The following is a 22,923-nucleotide window of genomic DNA, read 5'->3' on the forward strand; positions in this document are numbered from 1 at the left end:
CTCCCACCTTCATTCTGCACAGACAGGCGGGCTGAGAGCGGCGGCACATTGCAACATCGCAAGGCGCTGCGTAAAGACAAACACCGTCGCACTGGAATGAGCTGCGACGGGGATCCCCTCCAAGACTTTCCCTCCGGGCTCGGCACGCTGGAAACGTGACAAGAAAAAGGCTCCAGCAGCATTCGGACATCAGATCTGCTTTCTAAAAAAAAACAAAAAACAAAAACAAAAACAAACAAACAACAGGATCAGCTCTCTCTGCAGACCCCTGTCCTGGAGTACACTCCCATGACATAGGCCTACCGTGCATATCTGTCCATCACTAGGCCGAGGAGAGAGAAGCGCGAAAAAAGACAAAAGAGGGGGAAAGGACGAAGGGAGGTAGAGAGTAAAAGCAAGCGCCCAGGGACAGAGGGAGAGCAGGGGTGGGGAGGATGGACGCCCTGATTCCTGTGCTGAAGAGTCACCCAGGCCTGGCAGTACTGGTGTGCTCTCTGCTTTTCAGGGTGGTCCACCAGTTGCTGCAAAGGCTGCCTGTGCCCAAGGTGGTGAAGCAGAATGACCTCCATTCCTGGAAGTGGAGGAACCTCTCCGTCTCAATGGTGCATTCCCTGCTGACTGGGGCATGGGCCCTGACCTGGTAAGTCTCCATCAAAACATCTGTCTGTCCACACTGGGACACCATTGTCTATTCACAGTCCACATGATGTGTTATGTGTGGGGATGTGTGTGTGTGTGTGTCCAGCAGTGACAGCCTGTGGCAGCCAGGAGAAGAAGGGCATGTTCAGACAGGGCAAGGGACGGGGGAGACAATGGCATTTATAAGTGGGGAGGGAAATGCCACTGGGCAGTATGAGCCACACAAGGCTGTTTTCGCCATTTGCTTGGACTGGAGAACGTGTGTAAAGAAACAAATCTTTTCTAGCTTACTTTCAGACAACAGATATATGGTATCAACTGGAAAAACCTGCTGGCTGCTGGCTTTCTTGTGAAAGCATCATGGGAAACTATTTTTGGGGGCGGGGACCTATGCTTGTGACTCATCTTTTAACGTTAACAAGGTGGGACCACATTCTTTGAGCTGTCTGTACTCTCATGTTACTATTGCTGCATTTAATGTGTGACATTGTGAATTAGTAACGATTGAGGGGTGAAAGAAGCTCGTTTTCACATTCAAAAGTTCAAAGTTTTTGTGTACTCAAAGGTGTGCCAAAGCAACATGTTAAACAGTACACTACTTCACATGTCACAGAAAGACTATAGGCCATTTATTAACAATAATTCTGCCATGGTATGTTTATACAAGGAGGGGACACAGAAGCTTTGGCTGTTTGAGGTGTGCCCCTTTTACCTCACAGCAGCAGGAAGTCACACAGAAAAATGCAAAGTCTATTTTTAGACTTTTATATATGGACACAGATAGAAACTAGATAGTAAATAGTATTAAAATGATCAATTTCTGAAACTACAAACAGGAGAGATATCTTTGGTCAGGGGGTTGAAAAAGCCAAAACACCTGATATTAATGTCTTTGCTTAGTCAGGCTTTTCTCTCCAGGAGTGAGCGCATGTATGTCTGAGTGAGCCGAATACAGACCCATCTATCCATAACATGTATCCCTCTCCAGTGTGGTGGTTTGGCCTGAGACGTTGAACAACATCCACTCTTACCACACCCCTCTGTCCTACCTGCTCGTCTGTGTCTCAACAGGTCAGTAAACGCATCGTGGAGAAGGATTACAACTGCAAAGATGTCACATACAGAATGCATTTTTGTTTTTTTGGTACACAGAAATTTCTATGTATGTATGTAGGTGATCTGTAGTCTAAAGATCTACTTGGTCACAGTGTTCAATGTAAAGCTGCAACAAAGGATTACTTTAATTATCAGTCAATATGCAGATTATTTTCTTGGTCACTGGTTTTTTCATTAAAATATCAGAAAACAGGAAAAAGTACAATTTCTCAATGAACAAAGTAGTGTCTTCATATGTCATTTTGTTTAAATAACAGCCCAAAACTCAAAGACATATCATTTATTACAAAGAACAGGATCAAATTTTCACTTTTGAGGAGCTAGAACCATTAATCGACCACTCTGCTCTGGTTTAATGCATGAGAGGGAAATGCAAGAGAGGTTTCGATTGACAACATTTTCTTCTCTACACTTGAGCTGAACTGAACCCTGAAAGACAAGGTGTGAAATTTCAAAGAGAGAACAAGATCCGCCCCTCTCACCTGATTCTCAGAACAGACAAAACGGGCGTTGTCTCTACATCACCATGGACACCAAAGATAATCCACTAAGGACTCGGTGGTCTGGTTGAGCTGTGCTCTGATGAGGTTGGGTCTTATGCGCATCTTTGTGTTACCATGAAGACACAAATCTGTGGAGATCTGCCATAACAACCGCAAACAGCTATTAGCTCCACTGAGGCCAACCCCGCCAGATACTGGAGGTCATGCTCTTTAAGACAGGGGCTGGTTGTGTAGCCGCAGCGTGCCAGTCATACAGAGGCACAGAAGGACTCTTGAGTCACTTGAATTCTTCCAGCTAAATGAGGCCTACAAAGTTTAATAGCTGTGGTTATGTTGTGAATTGTTTAGCTGGCATTTTCTAAAAATAATGGAGAAGAGAGACATTTTACTCTGCTGTCAGATTAGTTAATGTCTCTTTATGACCGGCTGATTAACAACAAGTGACACAGGGGAAATCCTGCATTGTAATGTCACCAATAAGACACACGTGAAAACCCTCCTGTGAATTTAAAGCTGCTGTTAATTTGGACAAAACATTCTGTCATGTTGGGAACATGTTGAAGGAATAGTATCTAAGAGATTATTTCATCCACGTGTTGTCTCTTAAAGCTGAAATTCCTCATTTTTATTCTGCTGATTCACCCTACATGACTTTCCCCTCTTAGGATACTTTGTGCAAGATGCAGGAGATATTATCCTGACAGGACATGCAAGAGGGTCATGGGAGTTCCTAGTCCATCATGCACTGGTAAGGCGTGGCCATGTTTTCATTTTTAACTCTATCAAGGTTGTATTTCTGGTTCAGATAAGATATCGAGACTCAACAAAAGAGAGTTAATATTAAGGTGATCTTCACAGGTACAATGCTTTGCACGTATGTAAAAGACAGAGAGGAAAACAAAGTGAGGTGTTACTCTGAGAATAACCTAAACGTAAAATGCTGCCAATTCGGTCGTGTCGTACATTACCTGCGTTGTACATTAGGGCTTAAAGATTTGTTGTATATGCTGTTGTCGGTCTCTACTGACTACCGTTTAATTATTAATCAAGTATCCACTGAACAAACAAGTCCTGAGTGGGGAGAATAATTACAGGAAAATAATAGGCTGTTTTTGCAACCTGAGTTGAGCTGAATGCAGCATGTTGCCACTAGGCAGATCATTGTAACTCATGAGACGAACTGTTATCTTAAGTGCATCATGACTGTTTATTCCTGAAACACGTTAAAATGTAGACCTTTAAATAGCTTTATGGTTGAAAACATCACGTCAGACAGGATCATGTATAGTATATCGTTTATCAGCTGAAAAATATAGGTAGTTTAAATTACGTAAAATGCATGTACACTGATTTTGAGAGTTTCATTTGTAATGATAATAGAGCAGAAACATAAAGTTAATCATGACTGCTTTGCAAACACACCATAGATATTTAGCTCTTTGAATATGCTTTTCTTACATACAGTGGTATTTAGTTTCATACAGTATATTAGCCAAACTTGCAGTGACATAAAACTTAATTAGCTCTTTATTATTTGGTCAAAGTCATGTTATTGTTGCATGCTGATCAAGTCAGGACAAACCATTAGTGGTAAGGATTAAAGAATAAAAAAGCTTTTAGTCTGTATTTTTTTCACCCGGCAGCAGTTTGTTTTCTGCTAATGAGCTTTACACTCGTACAGAAGCACCAGAAACAGTTTCAGTTTTATTCAGCTGTTTAAAAACCTTATCTATACATATCAACAGCAACCTGTATTTCCAGAAACCCAGTTAGTCTGGATAATCCACAGACCTCACTGTGAATGGATTTCATTGGAGAGTAATGGGGACATTCGATGTGAGCGCCATAAATTAAATTATTTTCAGCCCACATTGTCTGACTGATAAGTGAGTTAGTGAGGTTGATTAGATTGTTGATGAAGATGAAGCCGGGCTTTTTTCTCTTTTCAGAAGCTGACTCCAGAGCCAATGACTCTTTCTTTTTGATAGAAGTGTGATTTTAGATGAGAATATTCAGTTTATTGTGAAAGTGTAATTACAACTATTCAAAATAAATAAATGTATGATAAAATACACAATAAAATTAAAATGCATACTCTTATAGGACCAATCCAAATATATATATTCTTCATACTAACAAAAAGACATATTATACAAAAGGTTTCTGACTCTTGACTGACTTTCTGACCAGTGGAGCCAGAAAACATTGCATTTTATTTGTTATAATTGTAGGAATTTGTTATTTGAACACTAAAATGTATGAAATGTACTTGCACTTTCAGACTGCACATACTTAACTGTGGATAAATTATTTAAATTGCTTGCGTACTGATCTCACTTTGCTAAACAGTGGCCACAGAATGAAACTTGTTTTGTGCAGCACTTTTATTAACAATGTCTGCCTCTTCCTCAGGTGATCTGGTGTTTCCTCTACTCCCTCTACACTCAGCTGTATGTAGCCGGCGCTGTAGTGGCTCTCTTTGTAGAGGTCAACAGCGTCACCCTGCATCTGAGGCTGCTGCTGAAGCTGGCGGGCGCTCAGTCCTCCTACATGTACTTCATCAACAAATTCGCCAACCTCTTCACCTACGTCACGTTTCGTCTGTGCACACAGTTCTACCTCACCTGGTACATCGTCCAAAACTACTCCTGGCTGGACCACGGTGGATACTTTCTCGCCTCCATGATAGTGATGAATATTATGATCCTGATTTATTTCTACCGCCTGCTCCGTGCTGACTTCTTCTGGAGTAAAAAGAGCTCTGTGGGACAGAACAACAACTCCAGAAAGTTTCTCAGTGATTGACTGAGGAAGGTTTATAGGACTGCTTTATGTTTTTTTTTCAGGGTGGGAGGTTACACATTTTGTCTTTCTCAAACCGTAACTGACCCTACTCCTTGTGACGACAGGTTCCCTATGTTGTGTCTCACTGCCAAAGATCAAATCCCCCCAAAACAACTTTTGGTGGAACAAGTTGTAGCCTTGTTCGGGAACTGTGTTCCAGACATGTTACAAAGTCTGAAATTTGGCTTTTTCACAGGGAGAAATACAATGCAACACTGCTTTAATTGAAGCCAAAATTCTGTGTTAAACCCGATATTTCTCAAACCCTGAAAGATGTTACCATTTTTAGCATTTACAATTCATTTTTAGTAGGCTATCCTGTAACCTTAAAGGGATAGATCAACATTTTGGGAAATACACTTGGGGAGTCGTCATGTCTATACAGTAAAAATAAACCTACAGCTAGCAGCCTCTTAGCTTAGCATTTTTTTATACACTGAGGGTAAAGGAACATGTAAACTAATGAGCTTTAGAGGAGCTGGTAGGTGGATTTTGATACCTTTGGACAGAACCACGCTAACTGTTTCTGACTGTTTCTAATGCAAATGTATGCTAAGCTAAGCTATACATACTTAAAGTACAGACATAGAAGTGGTATCAGTCTTTTCATTTAACTCTCAGCAACAAAGCATATAAGCATATTTTCCAGAATTTGGAAGTATTAGCCTTCTACTAATATCTGGAGACTATACAGCCAGCAGACAATTAGCTTAGCTTAGCATAAAGACTGGAAACCAGGGAATACAGCAAAGGTAACAGAAATGCACCTTCAGTTTGTACAGCTGTAGTGCTGTAAGTATATTGTGAGCCAGGCTAGCTGTTTCCTCTTGTTTTTACAGTCTTTTTTGCTAAGATAAGCTAGCCAGCTGCTGGTGGTAGCTTTAGTGTACAGATACGAGAGTAGAAATCAATCTTCCCAATAAGCTTATTTCCCCAGAAATTGTCTCTCGATTAGTCAAAAAACAAACCTGTGTGATAACATTTTAATTGTGATATTGCAGTTGCTGACACTAAACCTAAACCTAAACATATGTTGTTATATCTTAAACATCTGTGTGGGGAGCAGTGTTCTCATGTAGACCCCTCCCTGAGTGTATGAACAACCTTCCAGCTGGGATTTTCCGACTCTGGACTTTGAATTTTAGCAGCAACTGACGCACACTTTAATAGTTTGTGTACATGCTGTACAGTACGTCTTCTCTTTCCGTCTCTATGATGCCATTTGTGGCTGAAGAGACACTGAGCTGTGACTGAACTGGTACATAACACACAATGTTGTCAATTTAACTGTTAACACACAAGAACGCAGGACAATATATGGTTCATGTGTGAAATCTGTTGGTATTTAACACAAGTGAGGCTGAAGCTGGATCTTCCTGCCATCTAACAGTCTGACACTTGAGCTCATCAGGAAGTGGGCCCACATGAGAAATCCTTCAAAATAAGAGCAGGCAGTAGCACAATCAGTACTGATGTTGCATCATGTGTAGTTAGACTTAATGTGGAGTAATAATACAAGAGTATCCCCATTGTGTAGGCTTTTTTTTGCTTGTGTGCATTAGGATATTGAATGACAACCTTTAGATGAAGGTGTGTTTCCTCGTCCTCCTCTTTCCTCAGAAATGGGCATATAGCATTTTGTAAATAATGTCCTGAAATGTGCATTCCTTTTTTGATATATTTCAAATAGTAATACAAGTAAACACCGTTAGTGGACTTTAAATGCTTCCTAATCTAATCATTCCATGAATCACAAGTGCTGAGTGTCATTGTGAAAAAAACAACTAATGATCAGTACATTTCACTTTCTATTCTACGCCAAGAAAGTCCAAACAGACATGGGCAGGAGTTTAGATGTGTCTGACCTGTGCTTCAGTGCCTTTACCTCAGTGCCTTTTAAAAAAAAGAAAAGAGCCTAACAACAAAGCACAGATATAGATAATAAGGAAGTATAGATATAGTGCAGAATGACATATGTATACTTTTGTAAAAGCTGGGCCAAATAGAGAGATTTTTGAGACAAACATTGTAAATCAATTCCACCATTTAACCACGATAGTGTGTCTTGTGCTGAAGTGACAACTGTTTTTTTAGGAGCCCCGTATTTTGGATGGTTGAGTGATACCATGAATTAAAAGAGTATTTCAAATCACAGGGGTGTTGGTGTATATTCTTTGTAATGTACTCTACCGATCAGGGTTTGTTGTCGTGTTTCGGTTTCTGTTTTACATTCATGTCGTCACTCACATTCACTACTCAGTTTCCACCACTACAGTGGGTTTAAAATTAAAGGCACACTATGCAAGATTTTTGCCATAATATAACAGCTTCGAAGTCATTTCGATGGTAAACAAACTCTTAGTATAGCAAATCATCCCGATAGCAAAGCAGGAGAGGGACGCCGTTGGCAGAACCAGCAATGCAAGTCTGAAAGGTGGCGTCCCGCCAAATCTCGCGAGAATCACAAATTGCTTTACGGCGCGACGTCACATACATCAGCGACATGAGAAGCAGCCTCAATGGAAGACACTAGCAGGCATTCACTCAGACGTTACCTGGTCAGTAGACATCTTCGGAGTCTATTTTTGCCTGATCGATGGCCGAGCTTCCATCCTACTGAACATGTACCGGTATACAGGGGGGAGGGGATCAGGCCGTGAGTGCAGAGATGCCGTATATAGAGACGGCTCTGGTGAGTGGTATTTATGACAGTTAACGTTAAATACAAGTACTCCGCAGCGACTCTAGGGGTAGCTGTTTGACAAAACCGGAAAACTGCATAGTATGCCTTTAACAATTGGTCTATTAACTATTGGTCACTGAATCTGAGTATTTTCATTTTATGCTCCTTTATACTTCTACTAAAATATTGCACTTTTTTATTTCATTTATTTGACAGCTTTAGTTAATAATTACTTTAACTAATTGATTAAATAATTAAAATTAAGACAGTAAATACAGCCAAGATGATTAGTCGATTAATCAATTAGTCGATTAACAGAAAAACTATTGGCAACTATTTTGATAATTTGCATTTTTTCATGAAAAAATACTTCAAGGCTTCACAAATGTAAGAATTTAGTCTTATTTTAAATTTAAATGAATGATTTAGAATTTTGTACTATTGGTTGGAAACAACCATTATTTGACAATCGGTTAATAGAGAAAATAATCAGCAGATTAATCCATAATTAAAATAAAATAATCATTAGTGGCATTCCTTTGCAAAGTACCTCAACCAACTACAACAGTAAAATGAGTAATAATAGTATATAACAGTCACAGGGTAAATCTTTCTTCATTAAGTATACTTTAAATACTTAAAGTACATTTTCCTGATTATATTTACACACTTTTAGTTTTTAGTAGGTAACTCTTTTAATGCAGGACTTTTTAAAGTGTGGTATTAGTACTTTGACTTAAGGTAAAAGGATCTGAATTCTTCCTCCACTACATGAATTGTGTTTATAACCAGGCAGAGGTCAGTAAGAAGAGGCTTAGAGCGCCCTCTGTAGTCGGTCTATTTTATGGACGTACAGAGGGAAAAAAGTATTAAATAAAACTTAAAGTATTTTCACTTTTTTCCTCCTTTATTGCAGAAACAAGGACACGTTATGGAAAAGTATGAAAAGTATAAAAATATGACTCTCATCTTATAAAACAGTAACTTAATGAAGCTATGTAGAAGAAAAAGCTTATTTTTACAGACGATTTTACTGATATTTTCTTAATGACCTGTGTGTTACTCTCAGTCTTATCTTTACTCTTTTACTCTACAAACAGAGCAAAATAAGATAAAAAAAAAGGCCTATCATAGATTTATAAATAAGTATAAATAAATAAATAAATAAATAAAAAGAGTAAAAACGCAAAGAAACAATAAAAGAACATCAAGAACATACATTTCAGACACATAGACAGACATAAAGATAGATAGATAGATAGATAGATAGATAGATAGATAGATAGATAGATAGATAGACATTTGTTCTTTCCTATTCCTCTCTTTCTCCAGCAGGGGACCGAGCACAGAAAATGTGGGAGGAAAGAAAAAAAAGAAAATCCAGGGATCTGAGTCAGCAGCGGGTCCAGTCTTCTGCTCCCCCTCAACTTCCGCGGATCGACTTCAGCTCCGTTCAGCACAAACTCAACACTTTAATACTCAACTATGAGCTCGAAGGGTTTGAGATTACTCTAAAAAAAAGAGAGTCATCTCTGGGAGAAAAAAACAACAAACCGGATCACAGAAGAGAGAAGAGGAAAGTTGAGCGGACCATCCTGTGTCGTTGAGGTATCCTGCAGCTCAAACACGCTGCTTTTAAAAGTTTTATCTGGTCATGTATGTATAATTCTCTTATTGTGTAACTTTAACCGGGATAATAAGACACTAAACCCGGTGTCTGAGTGGAAATTTGAGTTTTAAAGTGGCCTGGTGGTTAGTTTTTATGGTGGACCAAACGCAATCTAGTAAATTAGATGGGGTTTTTTTCTGTACCAGAAGCTTTGATGAACAATAGGATTAAAACAGATCTACACAGTAAGTGGATCAACTCTGATTACAGTTGTCTGGTCTGACTCTGTATGTGGTCATGTAGCTACACAATGGATAACACATTATTTTCTCTCATTACAGTATTGTTTAACTTGGGTCACTGCCTGCCAGTCTCTTTATTTCTACACTGGGACTGACAGGAGTGTGTGTGGATTTTATGGGTACAGTCTATGTTCTGGTTGCCTGGGTAAATAAAACAAATATAAAGCCTATAAGATAAAGATGGTCAATTTGTCAGAAGTTTAACAGGAACAGATGCAGTTTGTTTCACTGAAAAGTGGTGATTTGTGTGGTGTTAAGAACAAATATTTAAAATAATTTGGTGATGCTGTTATGGTAACTCATTCAGTCACTTTAGGTCAGTTGAGATCTTTATTGTCCCACAAGTACATAAAACCAGAACATAAACACAATAAAAGCAGAAGACTTATGACAAGAGAGTGCAAATAAGAAGTATTTTCTTTATTGCGTAATCTGTAGACTATTTTTATGATTGATTGTCATCATGTAAGGGGATGTCTTCAAATTGTCTGTCCTGTTCAAAACTCAAAGATATTCATTTTAGTATCAGAAAAGTCTAAGAAAGCCAGTAAATATTTACACTGGAGCAGTTGAACCAATGGATTTTGGGCACTTTTGCTTAAATGAGACAGAAACAATCAATTGATTGATTATCAAAATAGTCAACATTGTTTCAGATTAAGAGCAAACATTAGAACTGATTACATTAGATATACATTTTGTTTATGTATCTTTCTATATATATACATGCCAAAAAGCTCTAGAGGATATTCAGTAGAGCTCCAACTAATGATTGTTTTCATAATTGATAAAAGTTGGAGGGGAAAAAACAACAAATGTGCTGAGCAGGTTTCTATTGCAACTATTTTGATTACCAGTTGATTGTTTCTGTCTCTTTTGAGCAAAAGTGCCCAAAATCCACTGGTTCGACTGCTCCAATGTAAATATTTACTGGCTTTGTTCTGTTTTATGTAACTGTAAATTGAATATCTTTTTTTGAAAATGTCACTTTGGGCTCTTAATATATAATAAGAAATAATTATTTGGTGCCCTAGTCTTCTTCAAAAAGCAAAGATATTTGATTGACAATTGCAAATACTGTAGACAGTAACAGTATGCATACAGTGCATTATGGTGTATGTATAGTATACAGTATACATTATAAATGCATATATAATGATGAAAAGCATCATATCCTAATATTTGAGAAGCTGGAACCAGAGCATATGTGTTTGTCTTTTCTCAATAAAAATGATTTACAATTAAACAACAATTAATTGATTATCAAAATAGTTGTCTCATGATCTGCAGTTGATTGACTAACTGATTTAGGATCTAAAACAAATCCTCGACTATAACAAGAAATGCTTGTAGAATTATATTTTTGTTTATTACAAGCCTCTTTTTTTCGTCTTGTAAGTTTTGCAACAGGAATAATAAGCACCAGGACTGATGATTGGGCCTTAAAATCACTCTGTCACAGTCTAGATACTATTATGAAACAGCTTTCAGTAGTAAAAAATGTCAGATTTTTGATGTGGCTCTCTTTTTCTCACTACATGTCCCTCTGCTGAACATTCACCTCGAAGCTTCATGTCTGTGCGAATTTCAGCAATGAGTGTTCTGCCTCCGGTACGGAGGGACCGTATCATCGCTCAGCTCCCTCAGGTAAACTCATATAGCACTCTTACAGCCTAGGTGTCTACCTGAAACAGTGTGCAGCCTCACAAATTCACAAATTCATCCTCCTCTCTTGTAGTATTTCAGGAAAGAGGCAGCTCTGCACACTAAGGAGGACTTCAACAATAAAGTGAAGACTGCCTGCCAGGAGCAGCGTACCGGCACTGTGGGGTGAGCACAGGAACCAGAAACCAGATGATACTGGATGTGATGTTTTGTGGCACTTATTTACTTGTTGCACCTTCTTTTTATTCCTCTCAGCAGATTTAAAATCTCTAAGGTGATTGTGGTGGGTGACCTTGCCGTGGGGAAAACCTGTCTGATTAATAGGTAAGCTCAAGCACAGTAGCCTAATGCACAAAGGCAGAGTGAGGTGCAGTTCTGGGAAATAAATAACTTGAATAAGAAGGAGAAGAAGAAGAATGAGCTCATGTAGCTCCTTACAAAGAAGCACAATGTCATATTTAAAACTGTAGAAATGTTAAAAAATGCCTTTGTTATCTCACCGTGCTTTAAAGACTGGTATTTAATTCTACTCTATTATAATTGTTTAAAGAAAATATAAATTGCTACCATATTAAAGTTATTTGAAAAAAATCTAGGACATAATATTTTGTGAAATTATAGTAAATAGTTTGTTCATCCTTCTGTTTTCATTTCTTTAAGGGTGATTGTAACTGATGATAATGGTAATAATGGTGTTATACTGTATACAGTTATACAATGATTATGAGACATACCATGAAAATCTCATACCACTACAACCCTGTGCTCAAACCATTAAAATTATGGTTAAAACATTTAAAAAGGCAGCATATTTTTTCCTGTTAGGGCACGGTCACACAGACGCAAATTCAGCATTGGCAAATATTCACCTCCCACTTTCATTCTGTGTGAGCAAAAGGGCAAAAAAAAAAACACCAGGTGGCAAAGCAGATTTGCAAGTCGCAGCCTAAGCCAACAACAAATGTATGAGTAAGTGGTTGACCCCTAAAACGGTCAACAAACTGATTTCTGTGTGCGGCACATCCTGCACTGCCCACATTTTGGCCTGCATTCGTGCATGTGTGAGTGTGCCCTTACTTTGAAAAATCCACAGAACACACTGAACACTGGGTGAACCAACCCTTCAAAAGTTGCCAATCCATGTCCATCAGTTACAAACTCGGAGCTGTGTATTCCCTGGGTTTTCTGAAGACATGTTTTTATGTTTTCAGATTTTGCAAAGATGCTTTTGATAAGAACTACAAGGCAACGATCGGTGTCGACTTTGAGATGGAGCGGTTTGAGGTGTTGGGGGTTCCTTTCAGCCTCCAGCTGTAAGTCTTCATTATTATACATAAATCATAGTCAGTCTGATGTGACATTGCTTACCAGTTTCTCTCTCTCTGTTACAGGTGGGACACTGCGGGACAAGAGAGGTTCAAGTGCATTGCTTCTACGTACTACAGAGGAGCCCAGGGTGAGAGATTAGTGTGTTTTAGAACAATAAGAAATGTACTAAAGACTCATCTTTCCTCTGGAGTTTGTGTTGCAAACTCCAGAGTAAAAAAAAAAAAACCCACTTAAAACTGTTGAAGCATTTTAATAAAGCAATATTTTCTTGTCTTCCAGTTGTGATCATCGTGTTTGATGTGAATGATGTTGCCTCTTTGGGCCATGTGAGGTAAGCTTATTTATTATGAGCTGATTATTTGCACTCTTGCAGTTTTTCCCAGCTGGAGGGTTTGAAGGTTTTTTTGTTTTTTTGCCTTTTTCTGTCTGTAGGCAGTGGCTGGAAGATGCCTTGAAAGAGAACGACCCCACTGCGGTTCAGCTGTTCCTCGTTGGCACAAAGAAAGACCTGAGCGTACGTCTTTTGTTGTTTAAAGTGGACATGCCTGTGAACATTTCTGTGTCAGTGGAGTCAAATGTCAGAGGTTTGGATCGGCGCCAGCAGCACAAAGCGTTTGTGTGCTGGCTCAAACCTCAGGAATGTAGTTTCCCCATCCTTCACTAGACTCCAACACATTTCTGAGAGAAGTTGAAGTGATGGACAAACAGACATTTCTAAGACATTACTAGCTGTATTTAATCAGTGCTAGGAAGTAAGAAGCATAGTTGTTTAATGTGGATACCTGGGATACTTTTCCATTTCAAGTTTATTTTTATTTATTGGAAATGTTTCTCTTCTTTTACTTCATTACAATTTTTGTTGATACAGTTAATGAGTCTTTATTTGCTCTAATTTCCAACAATAACCAATTTCCTCGTAGAGCCCGAAGTGACATCATGTCTTCTTTTGTCCGACCTTTTGACATCCTCATAATTTTTTCTGAAGAATGACTTAATCAGTTACCAAATAATGATAAAGCAACTAATAATTGCAGCTCTAATTTCTGTAGCCCGGTATCATTCCTGTCTACTGTGGTATACATTGTATCTGTCTATCATCTCGATTTTCTGAAGTCAACAGCAAGTCCTACAGTATGAATGAATACTTTAAAGGGAAACTCTGTCAATTTTACACATCAAAGTCTGTTCACAGGTCTAATGTAATACTACTACAAATGCTAAAAAACTTGTATAAAGCCTTTGGTGGCTTTAGAGCCGTACCTCAAATGCTCTCCAGTCAGTGTTGGTTGAGGCTGAGGAAGTTGGAAAATGAAATAAATATGTTTGCATAGTGGGTAGAAGGGATTTTACCAGACCTCTGTGGCCGCAGTTTTAACTCGATTACATTGTATCTAACTTGGTTGCCTCTCGTTTCTCTCGCAGTCTCCTGCTCAGTATTCTCAGATTGAACAAGATGCCCTCAAACTAGCACAAGAGATCAGAGCCGAGTATTGGGCTGTGTCTTCGCTGACTGGTGAGTTTTTGGTGGTGGATACGGTAAAATGACCAGTAATTCGACCATTGACTTGGGGATTGTTTGAATTATTAGTTGAGGAGGTTGTGGCAGTCCCTCACTGATCCATATCTTTCTTTCACGCTGTAGGGGAAAACGTGAGAGAGTTTTTCTTCCGAGTTGCATCGTTGGCTTTTGAGACTAACGTTCTCGCTGAGTTGGAGAAAAGTGGATCGAGGCAAATTGGAGACGTTGTCAGTGAGTACCCAAATGATCTCTCTGTTATAATAAAAACCATCACATTTGTCACATAGTTTAACATCCAGTTGATCTCTTGTTTCAGGGATTAACAGCACTTCAAACAATATGTACCCTGGATCGAAGAAGAAACACCCGAACTGCTGTCAGTAAGGATGGAAGCAGGAGTTTTAAGTCAAAGGTGCGGACTGAAAATGAGGATTTTTCTCAGTGGAAAAAGACTGTCTGCTCTCCAGCTCATGGGAGGGATTTTCTGTGGTCAGAGCAGGAGGAGGGACGCTGGAGTTTTGCTTCCTGACATCTTTGAGTTCAGTTTTTCCTGGCCTGGAGAGAGTTTTTACTCTGTGGGATGTGGATTCTTGTGGTGTTGCTCAGTTTAACTTGTCTGGAGTTACAGGGTGACACAGAAATGACACACAAATGCCTGTTCTGGTACTGCAGATATGCCAAAGAATGACTGTGGATGTTTTATATCATGATGTATGTGTGGCTGCTTACTTTACTTAGGGCTTGAATTAAATATTCTGTCTTGCTGCTGTAGTTTCTTCAACAATTAAGACTTTTTTTCACAATAATACTGGTTTATGTTAAAGTCTGCTGTTTTAAATGTTTATACTCTTATAGGTTGCCAACCTTTCTGTGAGCAGATAGATTTTGTAGTAAAAGATTTGAGGAAAATCTGAAAAAATAAACAGAATTTTATGTAGCAGGAATGTTTTTTTTCTGCTTTCTTACCTGTTAATCATCTCTCGACCCCCCCAGATTTGTGGGGCCCCAACCTCCAGGTGGGAACTGTTGTTGTAGATGCAGACTGGGAAATTTTAATAATGCTTCATAGGTACTTTTTGCTGTTTGTTTACAATCAAATCAATGAATGAATTTGGATTTTATATAAAAAAAACGTTACTGTACGAATATCTATCATTTATTTTCTTTAAAATTTACCATGGTATGTTTGACATGTAATAAAAATATTTAAAAAGAGAAAAATAAGTGTTTTGAAAATAACAAACATGTATTTAAAAATAAAATTTTCAAGAACAGTTAAGTTGAATTCACAGTATAACTTTAAAACATCATTAAATGGGGATTTCACTATATTTGTTTAAAAAATACATCATGTCTATGCAGATAAAATTATTTCTTGACCATCTCAGCCTTAAAAAATATCATTATTCCCCTTTTTTTCATTACTGAAGTTGTAAGAAATCATCTTTTCAGGTTCAGTTTTTGAAGCTTTTGAAGGAATTGAGATACTTCTGGTCAATTTGGCTCTGGAGCTCTTCAGGGATGCAGTGAGAGAATTTGTAATTTTCTTTAATCCACTTTCCTCCTTCAGTGTTCTCGATGGCCACAGCTGCTACACCTGCAGGAAACAAGAGTGTGATATTGACTTTAATGGTGTTCGGGATCGTTGAATTCTGGCGTTATAACGTAACCCTCTTAACTGACCCACAACAGTGGCTCCCAGCTGCTCCACCAGCTGGATCGCAGCCTTCATAGTGCCTCCAGTCTCTATCCATTGGTCCACTAGCAGCACCCTCACACCTGAAGGAGGGAGACACGTCAGCTCTTCACTTTTTTTAAAAAAGCTATCCTTATTGAAGTGTTCACTTTGTTAACAAAGTCAAGTATTTAAAGAGGGCGTTACGTTATATATATACAATTGAGACTAAAAAGGAAATATTGTTATAATGTATCTAGCAAACATAAAGCAAACCTGGGCCACTGCAGTAAAGACTGAATGGTACACGTTCAACCAGGTGAGCTACCAGGGCACTCTGTTAGTTGTAGTCTTAGTGCTTGCATGTACAAATGTAAATTTGCACAAAAAAAGAATGAAATAAATAATCAAACTTAAATATAACAGTAACATCTGTCTGCTCCTGCACCAATCCTCCATGTTAGAAATAAATAAGTCTCTAATAAAAGTCTTCTAAACTGGCCCTCATAACAGCTGATAAGATATTTCTCCAAATCTTTGAGCGCCATCTGGGTCTTTAATTCACATATTACCACTAGAGGGTGCTGTGACACAGGGAATAAATGGATATAAAGTTGAAGAAACTTCTGGTTTAAATCATTTGGATCATGTATTGTTCGGGTGTTAGGTTGAATTTAGAGCTGCAGTGATTTTTTGATTAATAAGTTTGTTATTTAAACATTTAATACATTTATTATTTGGTGGTTCCAGCTCAGATATGAGGATTTGATGCTTTTATTTGTCATATATTGACTGAAAGTCTTTGGGCTTTGGACTGTTAAAACATAACTTTGGGCTGCTGAAAGCATCATAGACATTGTTGTTGTGCACTATTTTCTGACATTAAACAAGAAATATGGTCAGATTAATTGATTATGAAAACCTTTGTTGATTTATTAATTTTTAATACATAACAGAAATAAGTATATTATAGCCTGATCATCCTAAAAAATTTATATGTTTATTATTATCCTTATTTTAATACAGCTGTGCATTGAAGTGTTTCCGGACAGAGTTTTGGTGGCAGATGATGATCTAAGTCATTACTGAAGCTGTGTTTTGCCTTTTGTATGGAAAACACAAAAGCATAAATAACACATGTATAAACTTATTGATAACCTTGTAAGAATATATAAAAAACATAACATTCAAACTTAAGTGTGGTCTCTGGTTTAAAAAATATATATTTCTCTCATGAGGTTAATTAAACATGGTCAGCTGGGTAAACATTCATCTTCTCAAGATAAACAATAACTGACATGGTTAAAGGGTAAAAAGCAAAGGAAAATTAACCTGGTTTTAGCACATCCAGTCTTACTTCCATAGTCTTTTCTCTGCCTGTGTAGTCAGTGTAGTTTTGGTTTTGTGTTGCGACACACAGGTGTCCTGCTTTACGTACTGCCAGGAAACCTTTTCCGAGGGTGGTGGCAACAGACGCCCCTGAAAAAACATTCACAGACAGAATGATATATCAGAAATTATCTGTGGTTTTCCCTTGGTTTAAACAGGATGACTGACTGGTTTCATGCATTGTCATGCCATGTGAAGCAGGGTTTGGAGGAGCCTAAATATCTAAATTTAGTATCTTTGCTAGAGGGGTTAGGTTTCCTGACCCATGTACTATTAGAGTAACTGCCTCTTAAAATAAAACTAGTGTGAGACACAAAGTGTGATTGCTCTTAAGCTACCATTTACTTCACTTCTTAAAATGAATTGGTTTGTTTTCTTACCCAGAATGAATCCCATTGCATCTATCCCGGCAACCAGGTCAATGGTGTCATTGTGGAATGGACTGACAAGGTCTTTGACACAGTCTGCAAGAGCCTGAATCGAGTGCAAAGACAGTAAATGCACAAAGTACAAAGCGTGCATATAAAATACACACACAGCTTGTGTTAGTGAGATGGAACACTCTAGAAACAGTGTCAACAGCTCAACAAACCTTTTAAGTAACTAGAAATCATCCTTTATTAAAGCAACTCACAGAATCGTACCTGTGAGTTGCAGTAGAGTCTGGATGGGTCCAACCAGGCAAACGTTGGTCCTTTTGTGTTTGGTGCCATCAGAGAAAGGTACCATCCTTTATGTCTGTCTGCAGGAACGGCCAAAACATCCATTTAAAAAAACAACACAGTGTCTGCACTGTTAGAGGGAGAAACTAGGGAGAATGAACTGGACCGTGAATGAGAGAAAGAGTTGCCCATATCAAGTTCAAGCAGGGGGAGTGGTGGGTGGGAGGCGGCTGTTAATAACACTGAACATAGTTACTTATACTCTCTCTGGTGTTGGTGCTGGATTTCTCATTCAAAATCAAGTCAGCTAATGATTTGATGACCAGTCTCAGCCAAGTTCTTTGTCACCAAAAGCTTAGATAATACATTTTCTGCTAGGAGATGTGTCCTGATTTTTTTTTTAGGTATCAAGCACCTTCTTGTTTTATGGTAGTTTTGCCATTAAAGAGACCATACTGCTATTTTGCATGAGTTAGCTCATTTACTAAAAGGTTGAGAAGGTTGGTTATTGTTAAAGTATGTCACCGGTTCAGATCCCCCTTGAAATTAATGAAACAGGGCGGTAGAAACACTACCACGGTTGTCCACAGGGGCCGCCAGAATCAACAACAACAAAAAAGAAAGAAAGTTCCATGTACGGGTTTCCTACTGTACTTACTGCATACTTTTACTCCGTAACATTTCTTTATATATAAGTTACTTGTTACGTTTCTGATTCCGATTCTTCAATGTAATCTAAATTGTGATGCATTATTATGGATTAAGCTATCTGGCAGTATATCAAGTAGTTGATCTTACTTACTACTTAAATTGGCCATTCTGGATAGTGAGTAGTGATACTTTTGGGACTTTTTTCATTTTCATGCTAATGCTTTTGTACTTTTACTTAACATTTTGAATGAAAGACTTGTAACAGAGTATTTTTATACTGTAGTATTGCTACTTTTAGCTACTACTTTCCATTCATGTCCCCACTGTATTAGAACCTAAACTTGCAGAGACATAAAACTTTCAGGAGTTACAGTCGTGTTTTTTGTCAAACTGACATACATGAATGATAATACAGTACTATATAGCAGAATGATAACTTTGATAACTTTTTCACGTTTCTGAAAGATGCTTTTTATTCTCTGTTTTATACTTAAGCATTTGTAAATGGTATTGTTAGGTATCTGTGGTTTGCAGTACATGTTACATTTGTTGTTGCATTGCAATGTTGTATTTCAATATTGATCATCAGGTTAACTGGAAAGACACTGTGTGATGTTAATGATAATAAACAAATCAATTACATAATTTTCGCTATTGGCTCCTACAGTGAATAAATGAGATAAATACTGTTTTGATTTGATATTAGAGATGTTTGCTGTTAATTATGTTTAAAATGCAGCCACCTTTCACATGGGGTCAGTGTTGCATCCTCTAAAGAAATATTTTTTCTGTATTATATCTAGACACAGCTTCAACTCTTATGGAAATCAGGAAATCAGGTCCGCTAAGTCAGTGATCACCTTTAAGTCCCCCTGTTAAAACATTTTTTTTTTCATTCCTGATTTTACTTAACTTTGAATTAACTACATTTTAGTTCCTAAATGTTATGTTACGTTACGTTGTTGTGTATATTTGTTCATGTATATAACATTTTTTGTTAAGCATTTAATGTGGATTTTGCAATCGCTCTAAACTTAAAAAATATTATTATCATTATGTGAAATGGCTTTTTAGGTCCGCACTGAAATCACAGTTGCAAAATGTTTAAATACAATTGATTTCCTTATCTGTGGTTGGTGTTAACATTAGTTTCCACACATTACTACCATCCCAAATGAGTCTATTTGGATTTCTGCCAACAAACTCTGAAGTGTGAAATGTAGATCTTCAAGGTGCATCTGTGAGATGGTGCACCAAAAACAAACCCAACACTGTAGTTCCTTGATTATAACTGAGTATCAACACCGGACTGGAGAGACTGTGACTAATGATCCTCTGAAAATCTTCATTTTCCACTTTGTGCATTCCTCAGGTTGTTATTCTAAAAGCTGCTCCGAGCTGCGGCCTTCAGGCGTTCGACTTCAGTTGTTTAGAATCACTGGAGGATTGGTGTCTAAATAAGCTCAGGTTCCGAACTTGTTCACTGCTGGAGCAACAAAGTCCATCTTCTTACTGTATTCACAGTATATTTCCCAGCTCTCAGACTGGAAAGGTTATTACAGTTATTAAATAAACAGATCTGAAATTTCATCTCAGTTTTGTGCAACAGAGTTCAAGCTGAGTGTTTATATCCCTGCCAACAGTAATAGTACTTTCCCACAGTTTTGCTTCATGTACCTTGAACCTTCTGAACTTACAGTAAATGTAGGTTAACGCAGGAATGCTCATGTGGTTTCTTTTTTGCACATTGTTTGCACACTTACAGGATTTACATAGTAACAGATGTCAGCAGATATTCACGTATCTGACTTGCTGTATGAGCTCATGGTGTTGGTTTAAAGGGTTTTGAAATATCTTTTGGAGAAATGCTTAAACCTGCAGTAACACATTTTTGGCCACTTGAGGGCAGCATAAACACAACACTGACAGACTATTACCAACTTTTAACAAACTTATTTACACATCCAACAGTTATGGAGCAACATTATCATTCATTTGGCGTTATCTTTCTGTCCACCTTATCTCAGCTTTCGGGGCTAAATGCTCCACTGTGTTCACCAGCTAGCTGCTAACGTTATCTGACTCCTGTTTGGTGCTGAGCAGTTAGTCTACTGTGGGCTTTTAGAGCTTTTCTGCTGAAAAAAGCAAACAGATGAGAGCAGTGAGACTACATCAAATCAAGGTTTTGGGTCATTAAATCAAAACAATGAGCTGAAAGACACCATAAAGCTCCTTAGAGCTGCGGGGAGCTACAGAGTCAGGTGACATTTCTCTGTGGTTTCCAATTGTATTCTAAAAATGTTATTCATAGCGGCTTTAAAGGGTCCATTCACCCAAAACAGACGAAGCAAAGAGTTTTGATATATCTAACTTAGTTACTCACAAGGTTACAGTAAAAACAACTGTTCACACTGAGGTCTGTCGATTATGACACCAGGAAACTGTCGATGGTGGAAAGTACAGTTTATAATGGCTTTTTTTAAATTAACTCTACCTCGACCAGCTACAACATTAATAATAATGTTATAATATTTGGACAATATCATATATGATCTGGTAGCATTACAATGACAAAGGGCATTCTGCTTCCTAATGAGTAGTACTTGTCATACTTTTTGTACTTTTGTTACTTATATTTTTGTACTTTTACTTCAGTACATTCTTCAATGCAAGACTTATACTTGTAGTAGAGTATTTGGCGGAGTATACTACAGTGCTTTTACTTAAGATATGAATATTTCATCCATTACTACGTACCGTTTTTCAAAAGTATTCAAAAGTCACCAAAAACTCCTGTCACATGTAACCAAAACTATTACTAACTTGTTGCGTCTCTCTCTATATTTTGGGTGGACTAACCCTTTAATGCATTAAACTACTTTACTACTTTTAACACTTCAATTTAGCTTTAATAGAGGAATAAACTTAACAAATGAACAACCAAGAATCATTTTACATCTGTAAACCCTGTCAGCACATCAGGATGGCGAATGAGCTCACAGAGACGTGAGACACTGACTTCACAACTCCTCCAGGGGGCGCTGTTCTGCAGCTGATGTGTGTGGGTCCGATGAAAAGGAGCCTCACCCAACAGGAGTCTATATACAATACATATTTCATCAAGTGTCACCTTTCTGTTTCCCTGTGTTAGGTGAGACTCCAGATATCTCCTGGTGAACAGCAGGATTATTGGGCTCATTTTGCTCCAGATCCGTCCTGCAGTGACCTCTTTACTTTTTCTTTTTTTTCCTCCCTCAAGATTTGGTCGAATGTTGCCTCTGGTGATTTTACATCATTTATCTCCGCCTTCCAACAATCCGATTTCAGTGCCTTGAGTAGGCTGGATCTCCGCCTCTAGAGCTCCTTGTAAGACCAACCATGTGACAAAACACTGGGCTGATTAGAGACCCAACCTGACAAGAGGTTTTTCTTTTCTTTGGGCACTTGTTCACAGATGCAGAGGACTTTGCCGTGCACCATGTTAGGCCACATAGGTCAAACGATCAAACACAGACCTACAAAACCTTCCTGACTGAGCTGATGATATAAAGTGCAGCAACACTGCAGCTGTGGATACATTAATGACTGAAAAAAGTGAAGTTTTTATGATTGTGTCATGCATACTAAACCACAAATGTACCATATGCCAGATCCAGAATCACAAGTCCAACACAATCAATTCATCATTTTCATACCTTTATGTCACTAACACAACAAGCACAATATAAATCCGAATAAATACCTATCAAATAGTCCATCTTGCTTCATTTTCCAGGATTTTGAGACACATCAAACTTGAACAACCTTCCCAATTTTTGACGATCTGAACACCACAATTCTTCAGGGTTTCCTCAAGACATTTGACAGGGAATTAACTTTTTTAAATCATTATAGAACAATACAAAACAGAAATTGGACTCATTTCACTTCTCCCAAAATCACACCAATTGAATTTGCCAATATTAGTGGCTGTAGAGGAAACATACCATCCTAGATTTTTTGATCTATGTGATACATTATAGATACAGCTGCTTAATGATTAAGACAATTAATCACATATTAACAAGATGAAGTCCATTAAACAAAGCACCGTTTTTAGTGATACACAGAAAAAAAGATGGGAGTGGGGTAAAAATGCAACATCTCCTATAGAGGCAATATGAAGCACTCATTTTGGACTAATATGGCTAATAGGTATCTCATGTCAACTGCTCAGGATAATCGATCCCTCCATTATTTTACCGATAATCCATCAGTTCAACCGTGTGGGCTGCCGAGACCCTTCAGTCGGTCAGTGGGGTTTGCGTGCGACAGAGCCAACCTTTCTCCACATTCCA

At 38.1% G+C, this 22,923-nt stretch overlaps 3 protein-coding genes across 5 annotated transcripts; 2 read left to right on the plus strand and 1 right to left on the minus strand.

Annotated features, from left to right (window-relative positions):
• The first annotated feature begins 12 nt into the window (after nt 1-12).
• On the plus strand, nt 13-7,254 carry tlcd1 (TLC domain containing 1). Its single transcript, XM_051398787.1, has 4 exons — nt 13-640; nt 1,628-1,710; nt 2,924-3,006; nt 4,671-7,254. Exons 1-4 carry the CDS (start codon nt 435-437, stop codon nt 5,061-5,063), a joined length of 765 nt encoding a protein of 254 aa, XP_051254747.1. The 5' UTR covers nt 13-434; the 3' UTR covers nt 5,064-7,254.
• A 1,922-nt stretch (nt 7,255-9,176) lies between these two features.
• Nucleotides 9,177-15,147, plus strand: rab34a (RAB34, member RAS oncogene family a). 3 transcript variants are annotated; one of them, XM_051398436.1, is made up of 11 exons: nt 9,177-9,393; nt 11,237-11,343; nt 11,435-11,526; nt 11,617-11,685; nt 12,573-12,674; nt 12,753-12,817; nt 12,970-13,021; nt 13,123-13,204; nt 14,113-14,203; nt 14,333-14,440; nt 14,526-15,147. In XM_051398436.1, exons 2-11 carry the CDS (start codon nt 11,269-11,271, stop codon nt 14,591-14,593), a joined length of 804 nt encoding a protein of 267 aa, XP_051254396.1. In that variant the 5' UTR covers nt 9,177-9,393; nt 11,237-11,268; the 3' UTR covers nt 14,594-15,147. The 3 variants fall into 3 exon arrangements, with proteins under 3 accessions (XP_051254396.1, XP_051254395.1, XP_051254398.1); XM_051398435.1 differs by having other exon boundaries at nt 11,265-11,343; XM_051398438.1 differs by having other exon boundaries at nt 11,265-11,343; nt 11,620-11,685.
• Nucleotides 15,148-15,349: 202 nt separating this feature from the next.
• zgc:174895 (uncharacterized protein LOC100126024 homolog) lies at nt 15,350-18,140 on the minus strand. Its single transcript, XM_051398439.1, has 5 exons — nt 17,918-18,140; nt 17,654-17,747; nt 17,217-17,363; nt 15,893-15,988; nt 15,350-15,806 (listed from the first exon to the last, which is right to left on the minus strand). The coding sequence occupies exons 1-5, from the start codon at nt 18,038-18,040 to the stop codon at nt 15,664-15,666; spliced, it is 603 nt and encodes a 200-aa protein (XP_051254399.1). The 5' UTR covers nt 18,041-18,140; the 3' UTR covers nt 15,350-15,663.
• Nucleotides 18,141-22,923: the final 4,783 nt, after the last annotated feature.

Source organism: Dicentrarchus labrax, unplaced genomic scaffold (assembly GCF_905237075.1).
Source record: "Dicentrarchus labrax unplaced genomic scaffold, dlabrax2021, whole genome shotgun sequence".
In the NCBI taxonomy this organism is placed as follows: Eukaryota; Metazoa; Chordata; class Actinopteri; family Moronidae; genus Dicentrarchus; species Dicentrarchus labrax.